Source organism: Chenopodium quinoa, unplaced genomic scaffold (genome assembly GCF_001683475.1).
Source record: "Chenopodium quinoa cultivar QQ74 unplaced genomic scaffold, ASM168347v1, whole genome shotgun sequence".
NCBI lineage: Eukaryota > Viridiplantae > Streptophyta > Magnoliopsida > Caryophyllales > Amaranthaceae > Chenopodium > Chenopodium quinoa.
The window spans coordinates 1048018-1071497 of NW_018743514.1; the positions used below are offsets into that span (position 1 = coordinate 1048018).

At 33.4% G+C, this 23480-nt stretch overlaps 3 protein-coding genes across 4 annotated transcripts; 2 read left to right on the plus strand and 1 right to left on the minus strand.

The window, feature by feature from the left end:
* Window positions 1-4519: 4519 nt before the first annotated feature.
* Window positions 4520-10190, plus strand: LOC110739867 (dolichyl-diphosphooligosaccharide--protein glycosyltransferase subunit DAD1). 2 transcript variants are annotated; one of them, XM_021920347.1, is made up of 6 exons: window positions 4520-4731; window positions 4820-4867; window positions 7691-7778; window positions 7876-7919; window positions 9868-9952; window positions 10052-10190. In XM_021920347.1, exons 1-5 carry the CDS (start codon window positions 4648-4650, stop codon window positions 9949-9951), a joined length of 348 nt encoding a protein of 115 aa, XP_021776039.1. In that variant the 5' UTR covers window positions 4520-4647; the 3' UTR covers window position 9952; window positions 10052-10190. The 2 variants fall into 2 exon arrangements, with proteins under 2 accessions (XP_021776039.1, XP_021776038.1); XM_021920346.1 differs by having other exon boundaries at window positions 4522-4731; window positions 9868-10190.
* A 576-nt stretch (window positions 10191-10766) lies between these two features.
* LOC110739836 lies at window positions 10767-11969 on the minus strand. The gene is made up of 2 exons (XM_021920318.1): window positions 11283-11969; window positions 10767-11046 (listed from the first exon to the last, which is right to left on the minus strand). The coding sequence occupies exons 1-2, from the start codon at window positions 11407-11409 to the stop codon at window positions 10781-10783; spliced, it is 393 nt and encodes a 130-aa protein (XP_021776010.1). The 5' UTR covers window positions 11410-11969; the 3' UTR covers window positions 10767-10780.
* An 8761-nt stretch (window positions 11970-20730) lies between these two features.
* On the plus strand, window positions 20731-23473 carry LOC110739868. The gene has a single exon (XM_021920348.1). The coding sequence runs from the start codon at window positions 22457-22459 to the stop codon at window positions 22994-22996; it is 540 nt and encodes a 179-aa protein (XP_021776040.1). The 5' UTR covers window positions 20731-22456; the 3' UTR covers window positions 22997-23473.
* Window positions 23474-23480: the final 7 nt, after the last annotated feature.

The following is a 23480-nucleotide window of genomic DNA, read 5'->3' on the forward strand; positions in this document are numbered from 1 at the left end:
AGATGTAAGAAGAAACTTTTGGTACACATGGACTGCCACACATAACCAGTAAGACATAAACTTTTTTTTTTTGTTTATGTATTGGTTATGTGTATTTTGGTAAATACTAATGTAACATTCATAGGCAGTCATGTAATACAATCTTAGAGTAGCAATTGCCTTTTATACAAGAACACACTTTTGGTAAAAGTAATGAAAATTTCTAGCTTTTAAATCCAAGAAGGGTACTTTAATCCAATGCATAATCCATCAGATAGGGTTTTTCACTCAAAGCAAACCATTAAGTAGTTACCTCAACAACAACTTCCAATAAGAGATGCTTGAGCAATCCATACTTAACAAAATGTTGTCAGTTGAGTCCCTTCATCATTTGGATGACAAAAACCTTGATGCATGCCTAATTTAGGGACTCAATGCGTCATTCGAAGCACGCATAGATAAACATGTTGTGAATATGCTTGGCAATCATAGAAAGTAGGAATTGACATTATACGATTAGGGACAAGGAAAGTAGGGAGCAGCCAACAAGTTTTTAAGGAACTTGTAAATCGTTCACGGATCATTAAAAGGCAACCACGAAAAGGGACAATGATAGGCAACAACGATTGACCCGTGAAGGTTACACCCCATTCATAATCCATAAGATTACTAACTCCATATGGTTCAGAACCACGAAAGGAGGATCGGAGATGATGGTACGAAGTGAGTCATGGAGTCACATTCGCCCATATTGGCCTCTACTCGATTCTTATTGTGAAAAGTAATTCCTGCAATCTCAAAGGCATACAAACAAAGATTCAATTTGCTCCAAACTAGATATTAGGCTAAATTGGTTGAATGTTAATGCAACATATTATTCTAAATATCGTGATCACTTCGATTAAACAACAAGATTAGAAAGGATCCTAAACTGGTCGTCCAAATTATCTTATTATGCGTTATATTCAATTACATATTCCCTTTAACATGCAATATGATGATCAATAAACATAATAGAATAAACATCAACATTGGAAGCAATTTAACCATAATAACAACGATTAGTATATGAAAAACATAACAAAAACCGTTAGAAATATAACAGGAACAAAAGGAACATGATTCCTTACTTTGATTGCTTTTGCTTGCAACTATAAAACAATAAATGCGTTAGTAACTTCAAGGAAAATTAATTATAAAAATAGAAATTAAATCAAATAAAAATAAAGTTGATTTGGGGCCAAACCCTCAAACAGTTTTACCTTTCACGCCTTGGTTTAAGTATGGAACTTCGGGTGTTGTATGAACTCCAGGAGTGCTCAGGGGATAAATGGTGTAATTAAGAGGGTATGTTTAAGGCATAGAATATGAGAGAGAGAGAGATTAGAATGTCTGATGGTGCCCTGAAACTGTGAAATCAGCCTCGTATTTATAGAGGAAATGTGAGGGGTGAGGTCCGGAAGCCCTAGAAATATGTCGTCGCAGAAGGAATAAACCATAGAAATTTCCGCGTCACGGAAAAAATTGCTGCGTCACGACCCAAATTGTCGTGACATGGTACAATTTTCCATGGCACGGCAAGATTTGTCGTGGTGCGGTATTTCTGCAGTGGCACGACACATGCCTTTTCTGGAATTCCATCTAAATTCATCTTTATTTTTTTATTTAACATTAAGTACGGGATAATTTAAGGGCCGTTTCAGTGTTCAGGGCTTAATTAGGTTTAGGGTTTAAAATATTTATTAATCGGGCTTAATTAATAAATAGAAATGAAATGGATTAAAAAGGTTTTGTGCTAGAAATGAGGGTTGAACTATGCTTTGACTAAATACTTGGACTGATCTGTGGACTGATTTGTACGCTGTGTTTGATTGAATATGGATTTTAAGCACTACCGAGATTAAATACGCGACCCGACCAATAATGAGGTGAAAGGTTGTTTATCATCGGGTTTGGTTTTGGGGAGATATTTTTAGATGTCTACACATAGTAACTAGATCAACCTGATTAAGGACTCCGTTCATCATTCATCATTTAACACATTCCCCTGGCCTTATCCAACACAACAACAGAAATAACACATCAAATGCAAACCATCAGGGGACTTATTTATAACCAAATAGAGAAATGGAGAGAGACTCAAGCAACCACATAAATCATGAAATAAAACATGAAATTACTAAAATAATTCAAGGAAAATAAGGTAAGAAGTAGTTACGCTGCCAAATTAGTTAGGGGGTGTAGTACTGTGGGTAATACTTCTGCAAATAGGCAAGAAAAAACATTATCTGCCTCAATCACCCCAGCTGGAGCCCAGATTTAACGCGCTTTGCCCCTGTAGATGGTCCAGCATCACCTTCAATAACCACAGGGGAGTCATGGGCCTCCACCACGTCATCTACCACCACATCTTGCACCCTAGAAGTATGAAGCTCAGCTCCAGCATCATCCAACACTCCGAAAACATAGATCTCCTTCCTAGTAGCCTCAACTTCTGGATTTGCAACACAAATCCCCTTCCCAACAACCTCAATTTCTGGATTTGTAGCTAAATCCACCTCCGCAACTGGTTTTTCAACCAAATCTAACCCAGAAGTGGGCTGGAAAACATTTTCTTCAACGAGAGCAACGTCCGACACGTACTCAACAAGTTTAACACCAATTTTATTCTCCTTAGAGTAGTTAAAGAGGTACGACAAACTGGTTTGAGAACCCCAGTTCCTTGCTGAGCTTTGTACCTTTTTGGAGGAGCAAATGATTTTGCCTTAACCCTTTCAGATCCGATGGACGCATAACAAAAAAGATCGTTTTTGTCATCATCAGGAGTACTCATGGTGAAAGGGGAAGAGAGATCGAACCCAGAAATTGAAAAAAAAATCCAGAGAGAGAAGGAGGAAGATCGAGAGAGGCAAGAAAATGAGAAGAGAAAAATGAAGAACAAGGGTTAGGGTTTGATTTCTTGAGACTCCAAATTTTAATGGGATATTCTATTTGATAGTCTCGTGGTTTTAAAAATTCTACATGGAAGACGAACTTTTTTTGGACTCTTTTCAGTGGCACCAAGGTTTAGAATAATTGACCATAGTGACCTTTTTTAGGTTTATGGCTAACCTTTTTAATTAAAATGGTTAACCTTTGATATTTTTTTTTATTAAAAAAATGATTTAAATTATATTTTAAAATAATAAAATTAAAAAAAAAATTAATAAAAAAAAAATCCTCCCCTCCAACCACCTTCCCCTCCAAGCACCGGCATCAACACCATCTTCCTCTCCAAAATCCGGTAGCAACTTCGCAGCCCACCAGCCAAACACCCACCAAAACCGCCCAGCCACCACCTACCTCACTAAGTCACAACCCCATCTTCTCTCAACACCGCACAACTCCAACCTCCACCTTTCCACCACCATGCCGCAACCGAACAACCGTGCTAACCGCCATCGCAAGCAACCCACAACCCCTGATCTCCTTCGCAAGCAACCCGTAACCAGTAACCTGTCCCTCTCCTTCGTAACCCGCAACCCGCAAAACCGCCCAGCAGCATCGCAAGCAACCCACAACCTATCCTCTCCCTCTCTTTCCAACCCAAACCCGTAACCTCTCCTCTTCCTCTCTCTCCAGCCCAAACCTGCAACCTTTCCCTCTCTCTCCAGCCCAAACCAGCCACCTCTCTAGAGGTCGGGGCTGCTTGATTAGGGGTTTCAGTTAGGGATTTCGTGGGTTTCGTGGGGGATCCAGGAGGGAGGAAAGGGAGGTGTCGCGACTGGGGGAGGGAGTCGGCGTCGGCACCAGGGGAGGAAGGATTGGGAGCGGCCGACACCGGGGGGCAGGTGGATTGGGTTTGGGTGTTGGGCAGGGTGGAGTACTAGAATGGCTAGTGGTGATTTTTTTTTTTCAAATTTTATTATTTTAAAATATAATTTAAATAATTTTTTTAATAAAAAAAATCAAAGGTTAACCATTTTAACCATAAAGGTTAGCCATAAACCTAAAAAAGGTCACTATGGTCAATTATTCTAAACCTTGGTGCCACTGAAGAGAGTCCAAAAAAAGTTCGTCTTCCATGTAGAATTTTTAAAACCACGACGCCACCAAATAGAATATCCCCTTGAACCAACATTTTAATCGAGAATAATTGAATGCAGCAATGAATGAGTTGGTTGGTAAAGATATAAATTTAGATGCAGAAGAATGAATTTGGTGGGAATGGTTAGGTTAATTAACCTATGTTATGATTCTAATGAAATCAGATTGTTAGTGTAATTAGGAATCCCAAAAATTTAAGTAAGGGTATTTTTGTCATTTTTCTTGAAAACCCTACTATATAAGGAAAGTAAAATATTTATTGCGACTAATATGTAGCAGCCATTTTTAATAAATGTTGCGAGTAATATATAACGGAAGGAGGATATTCTTTCCGTTTTTTTTAAACGGATATACGATGCGCATGATACATTCGCCTCCACGAACCATGTATTGAATTGTACTCCCTTCTAAACCCTCTAAAAGTCGAAGTTTAAGCCTCCACAAACCATGTGTTGAATTGTACTCCCTTCTAAACCCTCTTAAAGTCGAAGTTTAAGAATTAAGATCATCATCGTTCACTTAATCAACACCACTGCTCAAACAGAAGAGGGTACGGAAAGAGAGAATTAGAGAGAGAAAACAATGGCGAGGTCAACAAGCAAGGATGCTCAAGCCTTATTCCACACTCTCCGTTCTGCTTACGCCGCCACTCCCACTAATCTCAAGGTCCTTCTCTTTCTCTCTCCTCCTCAACTCTTCTTCCTCCTCTCTCTATTTTTATTTCCGACTAAATTTTTTTTTTTGGATTCTGTAGATCATCGATCTGTACGTCGTTTTTGCTATCTCCACTGCTTTGATTCAGGTAATTTATTTGTAGATCTGTTCATATTTTTTCCTTGTTTGATTTCAATTGAATTGCATTTTCATCATGGATTCGATCTACTTCTCGATCAAATTTTGCAAACTGTTATGCAATTAGGGTTATAAGGTTGATTGGAAATGCGATTGAATGATTCGACACGGCGCTTTGGATTAGGAGTGATAGGCTTTTGATTGATTTAATGCATATGTTTTAGTCTATTATACTTCATCTATTTCATTTTGGTTGCAATGTTTGCCAGTTTACTGTCTACAATGCGCAACTTTGACATTTTTTTTTTATTAATGTTAGAGATTAAGTGTTTTCAAAGTTTGGATTGCTTGTAAAGTTTTGGCAAATGTTGCAACTAAAAGGAAACAGAGGAATTATGATTTAGAGGTGAAGCTTTACAAAATATTTGTTGAGAATGGGAATGGAATTGGTTATTTAAGTAGGATATTTTCTGAATGTGGTGGAAATGTACTTGATGCAAGAGGCATGTATCGAAATTATAGTGATTTTAAGGATTGACATATATTGCTAAGGAGTATTAACAAGCTTGTGACATATGCCAATTTAATAATTATTGTAAAGTGTCATCGGTTGAGAAAGTCGAAGGTTGATGATGATGCCTTTCATTTATAATCGATATGTGGCCAAGGATGAATAGTGTTAGATAATTAATTTATATTAATTCAATGTATTATAGTAGGATGTGAGACTTATATTGCTATTTTGAAGTAGGTTATCAGTGGAAGCTGCGATATACCCTTATAAAATCAACTTCCATACAGTAGATGATGGTAGCATATTGTTTCTTTTCCAAGATTCCTGTTGATTTAGCCTTTGCATAGGCGCACAATTTCTTTTCCAAACTATTGTAGGTTAGGCCTAGTGACTTATAGATTATAGCCACAAAACTTTCAAGGATAGTTTGAGTTGTTTGTCCGAATTTTTTTTAAAGACTGCTGAATTTAATGGATTATGTTAGTGTTCCTCATTTTGTTGGGAAGTGCATCTTACTTTGATGGAATGTTAAATGAAAACTAGAAATAAATTGAGATTGTTAGAAACAGAATAAAGATTAGGAGAATGGAGAGTGATGGAGAGAGAAAAAAAGTTGATGTGATGGAGAGAAAATTTTTAAGTGAAAAGAGAAAGGTGAAAGATGAATTGTGACATCTTTAAGGGAAGTGTGAAATATAGTGTGGGACAGGATATTGTTATCTTTCACTGATTTATCTCCATCTCATAAATCTTTTTTCACTCTCGATCCTTATACCTTCTCTTTTTTATATTTTAATTTATTTTTTATTTTTCCACTTTCTTTATGTTTTATTCACCTTCAACAATTAGTCGATTACTCTTACTCTTAAAAGTTGCGCCAATATCAAGTAGGAACTTTAATAGAGAACAAAGGGAGTAGTTTTCTAGGTTTCACTTGCAAATGACTTATGTGCCTTTTTCTTTGTGTGGAAATCTATGTATTATTATTTTGTTTCTAGCTGGTAGATCAGGTAAAAGACACATTGATCATAACTACAACCTTTTGTATTTCCTATTGTGTATGATTTCTTTTAGTGTAGTCAAAACAAAAAGTATAGTTATGTAGATGCAAGGTTGGTTTTGTTGGGTTTAGAAGATTACAGGAAAATCTTGTGCAATTTGGGACTTGAATTTTGACCCAAGGAGAAATAGGAGTACAGTATAGATTTTGATAATGGTGATGAACATTGAACATAGTCAGCTTATTTGATGTAAGATAATGAAGGGAAATGGTAATCAAGTCGTTGTGTAATTTGATTGATATTTTCTCGTGTCCATATGAATGTATTAGGCAATGCATTTCACTAGCAAGCATGTGACCACGTGGGTTTTTGTTTTTCCTTCAATCTTCATTGCATCCATTTCCCTCTTTAGATGCTAATGTATTAGGTAATGAGAAATCAATGAAGATATACACATGTCTATTTGTCATGATTTTATTATCTTGGTCATCCATACGACATTGCTATTTCCTCGAGTTATTACCTAGCACCAATGTTTCTTTGCTTTTAGTTAATTGGGAGAGAAATATGTGTTCATGCAGTCATGCTTTATATAATGTAATTTTTAATGATAAGTAATTGGAGAAGATTACTTTGCTAGCAATTCGTGGATTTCAATTCATAGCCTAGGCTCCTGATATTAGTGAAAAAGTGGGTTTCATATTCTAGTGGTTAAGTATTCTATTTTTGACCAAGAGGTTGGAGACTCAAACCTTGCCTCCCCCCACCCCCCAACTGCAAGATCTGCCATTGATTCGGCTTTGGTCAATTGGTAGAGCAAATAAGCAAGTATTATGGACATTATGGTTTGTTTTACGAAGTAAGATATCTGCGCCGTGCTGCTGTTATATGGTCTTTGTGGTCAAGTGGGTATTTCAGCTTCATTGATTGTTTAGGCAGCTCAACATCTGAAGAAAGCTCCTTAAATTTAGCATTTTATTTATTGGGGTGGGCCTTCATGCTATTATTCTTTTGTGGAGGGATGTCTTCTTTAATTTCACTTCTTTAAATGTATTTATTTTTGAAGATTAAAAAAAGTGGTCTTTTTAAGTTTTTATCATGTGAGATTCTTCAAGTAAATATTAAAGACTTATGTATTAGTGCCTGTAAACAGGCAAGGGGTTTGTTGTGCTATAGCACTGTGGAAAGTGTCAGTCGTGACATGCTGCTCAGATAGTTGCTGGTTTAGCATGAAACTACATCCTTTTGAGTTTTAACTTATTTTTGTTTATCATCTAACATATGTGACACCTAATATCTTTAATCGGTTCCCAAACAGGTGGCTTATATGGCAGTAGTTGGATCTTTTCCATTCAACTCTTTTCTGTCTGGTGTACTTTCTTGTGTTGGTACAGCTGTTCTTGCTGGTATGTCTAGTCATCTATCTATATTTTCCATTAAGAGTTTTTTTTTTTTAAAGTTTGCTTTGGAGCTTAAACCTTATAAATTATTTTTTTGCTGTAGTATGTCTTCGCATTCAGGTGAACAAGGAAAACAAGGAATTCAAGGTATTGTGTCTTGCCCAATTTCTTTTTTGGAGTGCTTTATTTAAGGATTTGAGTCATCTGTATTGTTGAAAGCCTCTTTTTCTAATTTTTTTTTTGAGGACAGGTTACAGCAAGTTTGAACAACTGATCTTGTCAATTTTTATGACATTTTGTTTCTGTTCATCTGATCCGTAGTTTGGTAATTTTTTAATTAGACAAATCTTATTGATGCCTCTGAGATCAGAATGAAACATCACTAAACTTAATGTAATAAGGCATTCGCCATGGTGTGCTAAAAAGCCTCTGTGTGTGACAGTGTGTGTGTGTGGGGCAAGTGGAGTGACCCAAAGTTGAAGAGTGTTAAAATATAGGCACAGACCGCACAGAGGGACGCTGTCTAAGCCAGGAATGCATGTTGCTTGTGGAGTCTCCTGACTTTTGCGTGTTTCTCATAGACTATCAGTGAGGATTGCAAGTATAACCAGCTACTATTAGTGGTGCTTCTATATTATAAGATTGCATGGCTTTAGAATAACCATCCAGCAATAACAGCCGCTAAGTCTCTCATGCACATGGGATAATCACCTAGCAATAAACTATGCATACCCACACTACTATTTCATTGGGTTTACATCTTGATGATCATTAAGCGGTTACAGGCCCACAGGCGATAACTACTCATCACCAATGGATGCCACATTTCTAATTCTTTGGATAGTGGAGCTAACAGTCTCCACTTGGCACTCCTGTCTTCTTTTCAGCTTCATTGATAATTCCAAAACCATCCCCACCCCAACCCCCACTTGGATATCCACCCCCACCTAAGACCCGTCTAATCCCCCCCTCCCAAATACACAATCCTTCATAATTAATAAAGATTGCAAAAATAAAAAAATTATTGTTAATATTACATATTTTTTTTGTTTATAATATAAGTGTATTACAAAATATTATATTTACTATTTTATTTTACATAATTTTTTTTATAAAATAGTATAAAAGTATATAATTTTGTTTTAAAAAAATATGGATGTGGGGATGGGGCGGGTACGAAGTGGGGTAGGTGGGGATGGGGCGGGTACGAAGTGGGGCGGGTGGGGCGGGGCGGGGATGGGGCGGGTACAACCTAAAATCCACCCCCGCCCCATCACCCATGGCAGGTATGGTTTTTATCCCCATCCACGCCCCACCACCCGCCAAACCAAGATCCATCCCCGCCCCGTCCCCGCCCCGTTGGGGCGGGTCTCCTATTTGACCCGTCCCACTGACATCCCTAGTTGACTTGCCCGTTTTTTCCTTAGACAAATAGCAAATTAGCAAAGGAGCACCTGATTTAGGTCTTGAATATTATCTCAGTAGCCTAGTTCTATACGTTATCTTGCCTTGTAGTAGAATAGCTACAGAAGTCCTGACTTTACTAAAACTTGGGTTTGTAGCCTGCTCTATTGATTCATGTCTTTGTTAACCAAAACATCAAATCGCCCTGAATCAATAGTGCTACTTACTTCTAGTACTAGGAATTACTTGAAAAAATAATCCCCTTGTAAAAGATTTCCTTTAGGCATGCTTGGATTGAGGGAAATGTATTACTAGGGTAATAAAAGTCAAACTAAGCAAAATGAAAGTAAATAGGGAAGGAGGAGATAGCGATGGTGTGTATGTAAGAAAAATTATGTAGTGATGGTGAGGTATAAGGTGAAGAAAAATGCTCATTTTGGGGGTAATAGTTACACTAGGGGGAGGGTGTGTAACTATTACCCTCATTATGAGGGGGTAATAATTCCTCCATCTATTACTTTTCCTCATGGAACAACTATCTTATTTCTTTTGTAAACACCCTTACCTCCAACAACACCTCTAATTACTTGTGTTTTTTCAAGTTTGACTTTTATTACCCCTTTAATATATTACCCCCAATCCAAGCATGGCCTTAGAGAGAAAATGTCTAATGATATCAATTCCATTGCAGGATTTAACTCCAGAGCGAGCGTTTGCAGACTTTGTTCTTTGCAATCTAGTTCTCCATTTGGTTATCATGAACTTCCTGGGATAAGGTGGGACAACCTGGAGAAGTCGATTTGTTTTACCTTATTGTGCTTTATGAGTATAAATCATAGGATTAGTTATAGGCGGTTTTCCTGTTATCTTTTCAGAAGCCTAAGCAGTTTGATATATGGATGGCAGGATGAATATGAAGTAAGACTCAATTTTGCTGTATTATGGTTAGAACCTAAATCCTTTTATTATTAAGGGTGTAGCCTATTTGTCTTCACTGCTGGTTATTTTTTGAAATTTTACGAGTACTCCCCCTTTCACCCCCTTCATATTTTTTTTTTTTTTAAAAAAAAAAAACTTATTTATGTTGTCCTAAGTTAATTTTGCAAGCAACAGTACTTTATCAATTCTTGCTCATCATATGGTAAAATAATTGAAAAAAAAATGTAATGATTCTGATAAAAGGATACAAGAATTACATTAAATATCAATTGTAGTATAAGAAGTAAAGAAACTATGAAGATTGTACTTGTTATGGACAACTTTCATCAAAAGTTTTTATTTGACTAACCTCTTCCAACAATTTGTTTATTACTAGAGTGGATTTTCTTTAATTTTTATTAATGATCTATTAATTAATTACCTCTATAAAGATCATGACCAAAAAAAAAAAAAAACCACCTCCTTATTCATCACAAAATATATACAATCTCTTCTTTTATATATATATATATATATATATATATATATATATATATATATATATATATATATATATATATATATATATATATATATATATATATATATATATATATATATATATATACACACACACACACAATCTCATGCTTTAAAAGAAATCAATTTATTTATACATCGAAAAATTAGTAGCTATTAGTATGAACATAAAGTACATTCCTTCCTCGTGAGACTCTATATTCCGACTTAGGAAATGACATCTTATTCTTAATTATGCCTCTGTATAATGCCAACCTGTTAAGAGGCATTGTACCTTCTCCATTGTAGCTCCTTTCACAACATGGTTTTGCGGGGTTAGTTTCACTTGATTCCTTTTCACATTTGATGGGTAATGGCTCTTGTACATTATCCGCGAATTGAATTCTTCTCTTGCATTGACATTTTCCACATCCTGATCAAAGATAAGAAACAGGTTGTTATATATATCTATGTTTTGACACTTTCCATATCTATGTCCTTAGCACAATGAAAGGGTGTTTGCCGAGGAGAAGTTGAGGGCTTGAGAGATTTCAATATTCAAATTTTACATGTAGTGCAACACCAAAATGATAGGAACGAGCATGAAATAAAGTGTTACATGCAAAAGGATTAAGATTCACAAACATTAAATTATATTAGTAAATTTACCAAATTCGAAATCAATTTTCTTCATAAAATCCGAAAGGAGGCGATTGTGGACTTGGAGTGCAAGGAGTGCTACACTTCCAGAGACCGCGAAAACAGCCATAACTCCCATGCTCATTGAGCCATCCATTTTCTCTAATTTCCTCTCCCCTTCTCAAAGAGATTTATATAACCAAAACTCAAAACATCGCCTTAAAAATTGAACATGAAGATGAGAAAGAAATTAAGGAAAGAGAATTTGAGGGTGGCATGATTTTGTGTATAGTTACAAATCAATGTAATTTGTATACCATAGAAAGTACATTAGAGTTTTTTTTAATCCAAAATATATTCATTTATTAGAGGAAGGAATTATGCAAACAATTTGGATGCCTCACAAAGTTATATATAGTGGTGTCTATATTTGGGGGTTAATTAACGGCTACAAACAATGGCGCCATTTTTTCTTAGTATTAATCTCTATCTTTTTCTCTTTCTAATAATAAAAGGGTGGCCAACTAAATATAGGATATGGTAGATTTTAGTGCAAGATTTCAGTATTGGTAATTAGAAAGTTAATTACTTTTATCAAATTGCTAAGTTAAAAAGGGTAAGGATCGCCAATAGCCTAATAGTATATACATGACGTAATTGTTTTCTTTTCTTTTGTTAATAATTAATTAAATATTCTAAGTAAGGACCATCTTATAACATATACTTTGTCAATTCATTCCTAAAAATTCTTTCTAATTTGAATATGCACGAAATGCACAATTGTCAATTTATCATAAATATCTTTAAATTAGTAACATTTGATCTAAATATTAACAAATTATTCATTGAGATGAATCAAATATATGAGACCAACATCACTAAGTTATGTTTTATATGTTGAGAGTAATTATTTACAAGATTATCTTATTTTATGAATATTGTCAAGATTTCAAATGGGAAGAACAAAAAGGAAAGGAGTGAGTAATTAAGTACTTAATTGAGTACTAAGTACTAAGTTCTACGTATATGTAATAATAGATTTTTTTTTTATTTTTTTTTTATCACCTTTAAAAAAAAAACTTCAAATTGTTTTTTTATTTTTTTATTTTTAAAATCACTCTATAAAAAAATTATTTTTTACCACCAACTAAAAAAATAAAATTAAGATTTTACCAACTCAATCTTGAGAAAACATAAATTCTTAATTAAAGCGGACTTTCATTAAGTTATTGTAAGACGGGTTAAAAAAACTAAAAAAACAAAAGTTACCATTTTCCTAACATAAAATTTACCCTTTAAAAACACTGATAATGTATTAGATTAATCATATTATATTTCATAACATGCATCGATTAGAATTTACGTATTAATATACAATCAAACTCATTAAAATTTAAATTTGCTATAAAATTGTAAAGTTACCCTCTAATTAACCGTCTTATAATAAAATTAACGTAAGCCCGCCTTATACAAGCCTTATTGTTGAAGAAATTATGATCATGAATTCGTTAGTTAGGCTCATCTAACAAATTTTTTTTTTCCCTTCTTTTCCACAATTTTCCATTACATACCCTTCTCTCATATTCCATCTTCACCTATTCAATTCCTTCTTAAAATTAATTTCTTATCGACGGAATTTGCTAAATAGTGGTAGAATTCAATATTTACTTTTTTTGGTTGGTGACAAAATACAACCTTTTATTATTTGTTAGGGTGGTAAAAAAAAAATTTAAAAAAATAATAAAAAAAAAAACAAAAAAAAAAAACAATTATGTTATGAAATTAAAGAGAAAGAGGAAAAGTGGGGGAGATAATAGATCGATATTCTTATTACTGAATGACGTGTGAGTATATATATATATATATATATATATATATACATACATATATATATATACATACATATACATATATACATACATATACATATATACATACATATACATATATACATACATATATATACATACATACATATACATATATACATACATATATATACATACATACATATACATATATACATATACATGTGATACTATTAGGGTTTCCTTGTAGAATAATAAGTCTAGTATATCTAGAATATCCTAGAATAATCATAAGGGTATAATGGACATCCACTAAATACATATATTATATAACATTCCCCCTTGGATGACCATTATCGAATAACTAGTGTGCCTCGTTAAAACCTTACTAGGAAAAACCCGATGGGATAAAAACCTAGTGAAGGAAAAAGAGTACAACACTTTCATAATACGCCTTGACATGCTGCCTCGTTAAAAACCATACCAGGAAAACCCAATGTGGGACAAAACCATGGTTAAGGGAAAAAGAGTGCAGTGCGTATTTTCTCCTCCTGATGAATGCGTAACTTGAGATCTTCCAATGTAATGAATCCAATGCCTTATTAACTTCACACTTGTAGCTGAATAACATTCCTTGATAGTTGATCCTCCCTGATCAAACTTGAATCTTCACTGTAAAGCATCTTCATTTATCCATACTTGTGAGAACAATACCTATGTGGCGTTTACCACTATCTTATATGACATTTTTGTTTCAAGTTGCCTTACCATCGAAATTATGCCTACTTCTGGAGGTCATAAAAGTAGCTATTGATACTCAAATATTGATAATAATTTATGGCAACCCGTGATATCTTGATATCATTATCTAAGCTTATATGATTTAGTAATAATATAACATAAGTGTTTCGGGGTTTTTTGATGTCCAGCGGGAGAGTTACAATTCCGGGACTGGTATCCTTGCGCCTGTACCTGCAAAACAACGGAGACTCCTTGTGGTGGGAGTTCCGCCTCCGACGATCAAGTTAGAACGTGTATGAGGAGTGAATAGTGCGGAAAAGTAAAGGTTGGGAGATCTGGTTCCTCTAGGTGAGGAGTGATCTAAGTGTTTTTGGTCAGTGTAATTAATGTTCTTTTTTCCCCCCTTTAATGAGGATTAATTAGAGTATTTATAACCTTGGGAAACGTGCCAAATACTAGGTTTAAGTTAACCTAGGGCTGACTAGGCTTCCCTTGGAAATTGGGCCTAGGTGATCGTTTGGCCTGTTTGGCATATGGAGGCCACGTGGCTTGACACAACTAGTCCATGGTGGACAGATCAACGGCTGACACGTGGCATGCTTCTATTGGCCCATGTGGCGGACACTTGGCAGAGCCTGAATGGTCCACTTGTCAGATGATGATTGGTAGGGAAAAATCCCTTATCAATAAGTATTATTATATACTTTACTCGTGGTTCTTCTGGACCATAAGAAGATTATCCTTACTGCAATATAGCTCATTACTATTCTTCTTTAGACATTTTGCACTTCAGGTTGATATTTCAATAACTTAGTCACCAATACTCTCCATGAGTTTGATAACAATATCAACATTGTCATTTTTCAGAATATAGAATTTGAAGGGCTAGATATTTGAAAACGTTGTATATAAGTTCTGCGGGAAACTTTTCATGCATGATTCATAACATGCTACTGGATCGTCATCATATAAACTTTCATCACAATTATAAGCCCATCAGAGTATAAATTTCTTCTTGTAAGCTTTCATCATAATTATAAACTCGTCATACCATAAACATTCACATATAACACAATTGTTGTAATGCATGCAATATGAGATGTAGAATTCATGATAATACATTAAACAAAATATATATGTAATGAGTAACGCATCAAAATACATCCTATACATACAATGAGTTCATAAATTTAAAACTCGAACATGCACATAAATAAAAGACTAAAAAATGCAAACACTGTACAGTGTGGATTTCAGAAATCCATTTTCTAATTGGACTACTAGTCCGTGATAAATTTTGATTTATTATTTTAGTTTCATGTCGAAAAAAATGAACATATTTTTAAGATCCCTTATTCACTAGTCCATTCTATCATGCATATGCATTATTTATCGGTTCCATCATATACCGGTATCAGCATATAATTCCTCAAGGTACAGTTTTAATTTGCATGCTATTTTGACAATGATATCTGAATACATTTCTCATTGGTACCATCATAAATATTCTTACATCATAGGCCATTTATTGTAATAATTCAGATATCTATACCACTTTTGGGGTATTTCATACACTATGGTATTTATATACTATTATAATCTTAAAAGTGTTAACTGCACTATTTTGCCACATATCATATCTTTATTTTGGAACCGATCATACAACCCACACTTCAGGTGTAGTGATTCAAGTATAATTGACAAGATTTTATCTCAATGTATACACATAATATGACCAAAATGTATATTCAAATGCAACATGAGTCATAACCGAATACAAATCAAATCATAAATGTGCAACATATCTTGATAATATATAGACAAAAGTTGGCATATAACTTTTCAAACTACCATTATAGGGATCATCAAATTCTTTTCGATTTTTTAAATTTTGCTGATTCTTCTCCCCCTAAGTTGGTAAAATATCTCATTTAGAGGGGCATCTAACTCTATACCAACTTAGTATATAAATTTGCATTAAAATTCATTTCATGCGAGGATCACAATCAAAATTTATCTCTCAGAAGATTTGTATTAAACAACATTTATCTCTTCTAGAGAAGAATTTCAATGAAGAATCATTTCTTCATTAACTTTACATTGCATGTGTATTTATTATTACAATTTCCATAATATGTTCTCTTCTGGAGATCAATGTCAATGAGGAGACATGTGTTGTGCAGTTTTATGTTTTTCCCTCTTCTCCTCTTTGTGATGTGCTGACATATAATATCCCCAAGCGTAAATCACTTGCTTGTTATTCTACTAGGTGGTGAGCTTCTGGTCACCTAAAACTTGACAATAATATATAAGTTATTTTGGTGAACTTCTGGTCACCTATTACTCTTTCGTATATAAAAAAATCAAAACCTATTAACTCTTGAAATTTTGATCAACACAAATTATTATAGCTCAATCTCAATGTTATGTCTTGCCATTTAATTCATTTCATATATCTAACATTGAGAGAGTGTCAGCACATTATCAAATGAAACTTCAAGTTTCCATAACGGGTATTTATTGAACCCGGATGGCCTAATTTAATTATCACATCCAATCGTTTATCTAAATTTAAATTCTGGTCATTTTTCCAACACTAGTGATCACTTAAATTTACTTTATGCATGGCCATGACCATGATGTGATATTAGAACCCTAACATATGTTTCTATATACAATTGGCAAGACAATTAACTAATATATTATCCAATAATTACTCATACTCTGCTAGAGTTTTGACTATTATCTTGATACATGTTAATCTTGTTGGACATTTAATACTCTTATGGAGTCTTGTATATAATCATGGAACATATGAACTTTACTAAAAGTGATTTCTTCTAGAAATGTAATGGGATTTATCACTTTCTCAAATTTGTCATTGTCAATAGTGGTTTCTTTCCTTTTCGACGATACTGAATTATTTTTAGAACCTATTGATCTATCACGCTTCAGGCGTGCTATAGGTTCATTAGCAATTGATGTTGTCCTTCTGAGAAATCAATTTTGATTGTAGCATTTACAACTAGTATATTTGATCAATGACATTTATTTTTATCCATCTACAGGATGGTATCGTTTCAAAATATTTAATTAACATGTGGCCACTTCTATTAAATAAATCATTGATATTTAAGTTAATGTATGTACCAAACTAACCATCAATATATTTTATTATTTATGTCCAAGGATTACATAAAATAAGGGAATAAATACAATCTCCCCCTAATCCTTGCATATGGGGCATGAAATGAATCCAACAACCTTTAAATCTCTTCCACCTTTTAAGGCATAAATTCTTTTAGCAATGCATGTATCAAGCATAATAAAATCATCTTATAAACTTTTACTCGTAACGCTTGCCCAATTATATTAATCTCTTATAAGTATGGGCATAATAAATATTCTTAAGTAAGTTGCTCACATACCTTAAAACACAAAACATTTACACTGCATTATTTAACAAGTAGCTAGCAAACATCAAAACATTACATGTCCAAAAAATAAACACAATTACATGAAATAATTAAGCAAAAACAGACTTAAATGTCCACAAAAACACAAAATCAGAAAAATATCATCAAAATTATCAACACAAACACAAAATTCATAAAATTTGATGATGAAATTGAAAAATCGAACACAAAGTGATAAACTAAGCCGAAAAAATCGAACACAAATTGAACAAATTAAGCCATAAAAATCGAACACAAATTGAAAAAATTGAACTCATCATAATTAATTTCTTGAACTCATCATAACACTATTTCTTGTTCAAATTGATATTCTTATGAACTTTTAAATGAATTATAACATGTCATGATTAATTTCTTGAACTCATCATAACACTATTTCTTGTTCAAATTGATATTCTTATGAACTTTTAAATGAATTATAATCAATAACATATCATACAAACAAGTTTGTTATCTTTTTAATCCTATAAATTCTCATTCACTTCTGGAATTGAGTAAATCTAGTAATCTATAAATTAAATCATCAATTCTCACCCAAAGTTCGAAATCTAGAATACTATTCAAAATCTTTTGTATAATCATTCTCATGACATTGTGTTTATAGGATCACATTAGTATTATGAATTGTATATTAGCAACGTACCTTAGAAAATAATAGAAATTTCTAAGTCATATATGTATCTTAATATTAACTTTTGGATGTTGTTAACCCTTCATAACTTTAAGGAACTTCAAGTCCATATTTTTTAGTATTTCATGTTCAATTTACTCATCATTCTTACAAACCAACTTTTTGTAGACATATGAGATCATATATAATTGAATTCAATCATACATCAATCAATATTCAGCATTGTAAGCATGTTAGTATTGAAAGAACAAAATGTGAAACTTCAAGTCCCAAAAATGGGGATGCGAATGAGTATTAGTTTGAAAGTTTACCATTTCAATTCATAGAAATGATATGTTGGATCTCATGTAATAGTCATTATTATCATCACTAACTATAATTTATCAATCAACTCTTTTTCCATCTAATAAACAAAATAAAGGAATAAAAAAAAAACAAGATGGATTATAATTAACATAATTTGAGGTCAACTAGAAAATATCCATACAGTCAATTAAGTATATGACATCATGCAAATATTAGAAATCTCAATCATAAAGGTAGTTAAAAACAATGCTATATATTATCAAAGAGCCAAATCATACTCATGAATTTTAGTTCTTGATAACGACTTCAAATATCTTTAAGCAAATATTCATATGGTCAATGAGATTATTTGGGTCACCACATACAAGTAATCCCATTCATAAAGTACAAACAATATTGATCATCTTTAAAGACTTCATTGCATTTTATGAAAATTTAGTCCACAAAGTTTAATCCATACTCATTAAAGTCACTTAATTTAATCAAAGTTAAGCTCTTTTAACAACTAGGTAGACTAATAACCCAATATGTATTCTCCATAACAAATCAAAACTAGTGTGATTCTCTTTAGTAGTGAACTTAATAGACCAGTATACCAAACGCATGTCATTTATCATACGGGGTATAAGATATAAACTTGTCATGGGAAATAAATACTATAAATGAGGACTTAATTTGGAAATCACTTAGAGAGATATATTTATAATAAATTATCATGACTAATTGATAATCTAAGGATAATGCTAATCAAGTTTGATAGTGTTAGAATATGTTTATCATATATTCTATAATTATTTGTATATATCTAATTTAGCTAGTATATATTTCCTTTCCTTAGTGTTAGCAAACGTTTAGCTATTTTAGTGAGTTAATGATAGCTGTCAACATTATCTTTTAGTTAGCTAATTTTTGTAGCCTAACTTCTAGCTTGTAATTTGTATATATATTCTCTGATTAGCAATATAACACTCACAGAATAAATCAATTTCCTTCATGGTATAAGATACGGTTACAATTCTAAAACCAGCAAACGAAATAAAATCAACAAACAAAATTGTAATATAGATTTATTATAATGACATAATTTATTTACTATACCTTACATTAAACTAAATACGGAGTTAAAAATATGAAGTAACCAAACTTATTCAAGATAAAACTAGGATTAATATCAAAGTCAATCAAAACCATGAAAATTATTAATCCGACCAGCTTTGCAAATAAATCTATAGTTGGTACTGACACATAAGGTAAATTAAAATTGGTACTGGTACATAAGGTAATATAAATTTACGGAGATGGAAAAATAATTAATCATCATATATGTGGTAAAACACTCATCACCACTTACTCACTTAGTTGAATTGCATATAGATATGTTATACTACCACTACCATCAGGTTACCTTTTGATATATCAAATTATCACATCAAACAAGCGTAAAATAAATAAATTAATACTTGCTTATTGAATAATTAATTAATCACTCAAGGTAGTGAGTTAAAAGGAATTGGGGATCTAATAATAGATATAAATAACTATTAAACAAAATTGCAGATCAGAAACAAGATTGTTGACTTCGGAACTATATAGTAATGCATCCTAAACTATAGTACGAGAAGGATTTAAACACTACAATATCAATCATGTTACTAAATAGTTAACCAAAACGTAATATAATTTTGCGGTAATGTTGCTAGCTGATTATGCCATGTCACTAGGGGGTGGATTTATTAGAAAATCAAAAGCAGAAGAATATAAAACAAATCTATTGTGCAAATGATCAATTGTACTTACGTTACTCAAGAAATTCAAAAATAAAAAATGGAGGTGACTACATACCTGATCACGGATGAATTATGCGTCGTAATTTAACTAATTCAATTATATTAAGCTTTGGTGCTGATAACGTGTTATGATTAAAGAGAAAGAGGAAAAGTGGGGGAGAGAATAGATCGATATTCTTATTACTGGATGATGTGGGAGTATATATTATATATATATATTATATATATATATATATATATATATATATATAATATATATATATATATATATATATATACATGTGATACTATTAGGGTTTCCTTGTAGAATAATAAGTCTAGTATATCTAGAATATCCTAGAATAATCATAAGGGTATAATGGACATCCACTAAATACATATATTAAATAACATTTAACATTTTTTTAAAGCAATAAAAAAAAAGGAAAAGTTAGAAACAATAATCCCAACTTTCATGAATTTTGCTACAATAATCCCAACTTTAGATTATTATGGATTATGGAATAATCCGAACTTTGGGGGTTCTTCTTTTTCTTCAATCCCTAACCGGTCAACAAAAGTCAATGACCTATTATATTAGGTCACTTGACACGTGTCAACCCCTGATTGGTCCAAAAAATTTTAAAAAAAAAATCCAAAAATCACCAAACCACCAATGAGCCTCCCCTTCCCCCACTGGCCCACCCTAACCACCACCGTACCCTACTGCCCAGCCTGCCGCCCCTTTCTCGCCGGCCAGCCACGTGAAACAACCTCCACCGCGTCGCCGTCTTCCTCCCTCCCCGAAACACCCCCCATTCCCCACGAAACCACCACCCCGAAACCCCGAATCCACTAATGAAACCCCTCCCCACTGCTAAAAACCCCAAATCGTTCCTCCTACCACCCCGAAACCCTAAGCGGCTAGGATTTTCTACGGTGGGGAGGAGTTTTCGGGAGTGGGAGAGGTGGTTTTAAGCGATTTTCAAGTGGAGGATGTTGGGGGTTTTAGATTAAGGGGTAGCTGGAAAACAGGAAAAGGAGGACCGGCGAGTGGGTGGGGGAAATCGGCGCAGGGAGAGGGGATATAGCGGCGCACAGGGGAGGGGGAAGGGCAACAACCGCCGCCGTTTGGGGTTAGGCTGGTGGTTTTTGGGGTTTGGCTAGTGGCCGGGATTTTGGGGTCTAGTTGGTGTTTGTTTGTTTTTTTTTTTTTATAAATTGTTTTAGCCAATTCACTTGTGACATGTGTCGGTGTCACTTTAAGAAAAGAAAAAAAAAACCAGTCAACCGATCACCGGTTTTTGGGACTGAAGAAAAAGAATCCCTAAAGTTCAGATTATTCCACAATAATTCAAAGTTGGGATTATTATAGCAAAATTCATGAAAGTTGGGATTATTATTTCTAATTTTTCTTAAAAAAAATCCACAAACAAAAGTTCTATAAAGTTATTATTTTGTTAGATGAAACTTTGCTTTCCCACATAAATGGACTAACAATATGATTAACTTGATAGAAATATTTTGCCAAAATTTATTAAATTTTAGATCCTTATATATAACCAGACTGATAATTAAATTTAACACCTTATAGATAATTAAAAAATTAAATACGGCGTAGTAAGTGTGGACTTATCCTTATTTTCAATTAATATAGTACAAAAAAAATAAAAAAAAATAAAAAATTGTTTATAATAGAAGTCTCATTTCACTGAAAATATTTAACCCTAAATAGAAGTTTCATTTCACATTATTATTTTCCTTATTCAACATAATACATAGTACTTTTTTTTCCCCTCCTTTTTTTATTGACCAAATCTCAAAAGTAACATTTAATCAACCAAGCTCCTTATCTAATTAATTTTTTTTAAAAAACTAATGGAATTTAATAGTTGAACAATATGAAATAAGCATAATGCTTGTACGTGCACCTATTATACCTTAAAGTTTTTGATATGGAGTTGCTTCAAATGCTAAAATAATTTTAGTGCAACTCATCATTGTCTTCCACCTTCTGTCTCAAACTCTCTTGTCCACAATTCAATATGTACCACAAAACATCATAAATTTCCTGCGAAAATTTCATTCATTACAACATAAAAATAGGAGGAAAAAAAACTAGACCAATATATCAAAACACCTCCCCTCTTTTCAAGGAAAAGCCTACATTTTTCAATTTTAAAAACTATTATTATATCCTAAATTTCCATGATCGTCCTTGAAGAAGCTAATATTCGTCCTCCCCCTGATCACAGCCGGATCTCTTCAGATCCGCTTGTGAGGTCGGGCTATTGGCTTTTCTATTAACTTATATAATTTTAAAAAATTTAAAACGAATATAAGGAAGGGATTTCCATAACCCGACTCCTGAATGTTCTTCAGGAGTCAGGGAAATTGATCATCATTGATTATAATATATGAAAGTGCATATGTATATATATATATATAGATCATTATTATTATTAGTACGTATATTATGACGACGACTCAGAAGAAGATGAAGCTCCGTCCGGGGACAGCGGGGTATAGGAGGAAACACGCACTCCTACAGCCATCTCCGTCATCACCACCTAGTGGTAGAGTGGCGGAGATGGCCGGAGGCACCACAGCGGAGTGCGCTGCGGTGTGGTGTTGTTGTCCATGCACATTAATCAATTTGTTTGTGCTATTTGTCTACAAGGTTCCTGCAAGTATATGCAAGAAGGCCCTAAGAACACACCGAAGGCGACAAATGATGAAAAAAGGCCTTCTCCCTCTACAATCATTCGCCGCCTCGAGTAGGGAAAGTCCATGTCGATATAGTATCCCTTTAGAAGATATGAGGTACCAAACCGATCACACGACGACAATGGTGGTGATGGATCCTGAAACTTGTGGGAGTATTAGCAGTGATGATAATATTATCATGGATAAGGAGTTGATGCAATTGGAAGAGGAAATGTGGGAAAAATTCTACTCTGCAGGATTTTGGAGAAGCCCTTCTCAAGGAGAAAAAATAAGGGGACAACAACAATGATGATAAATTTCATGATTTTTGATTCTTTTTGTTTTATTTATATTTGTTTCCTCAAGCTTTACAATCTAGTTTTTTTTGTACATTAAACCATTTTTATGGTTTGGGTGTCCTAGGAGAAATGATTCAAGGGCAATGTTTTTTTGTATTGATCTCTTGTATTCATCGTATTTGTAATTAATTGAAAAGGGGTAGGGTTGGTTTGGATGTTTAAGGAATGAGTGTGTATGTATAGTGTGTTATACAAAATACATTTTTGTGATTATAACTTTGGGGCTTTTGTATTGTAATTTCGATCTTTTTCTATATAGTTTATTGTAATATAATGTAATTTCTTTGTTGTATTTGTGTGACTAAGCATGATCAAAAGAATGTGATTGGAGGTCGATATTCTATTTATTTATTTATTGATTTATTTATTTAGAACAAGGAGGTCCATATTCTATAGTTATTAAAGTTTGTGACATATTTCTCAATCACAAGTTTG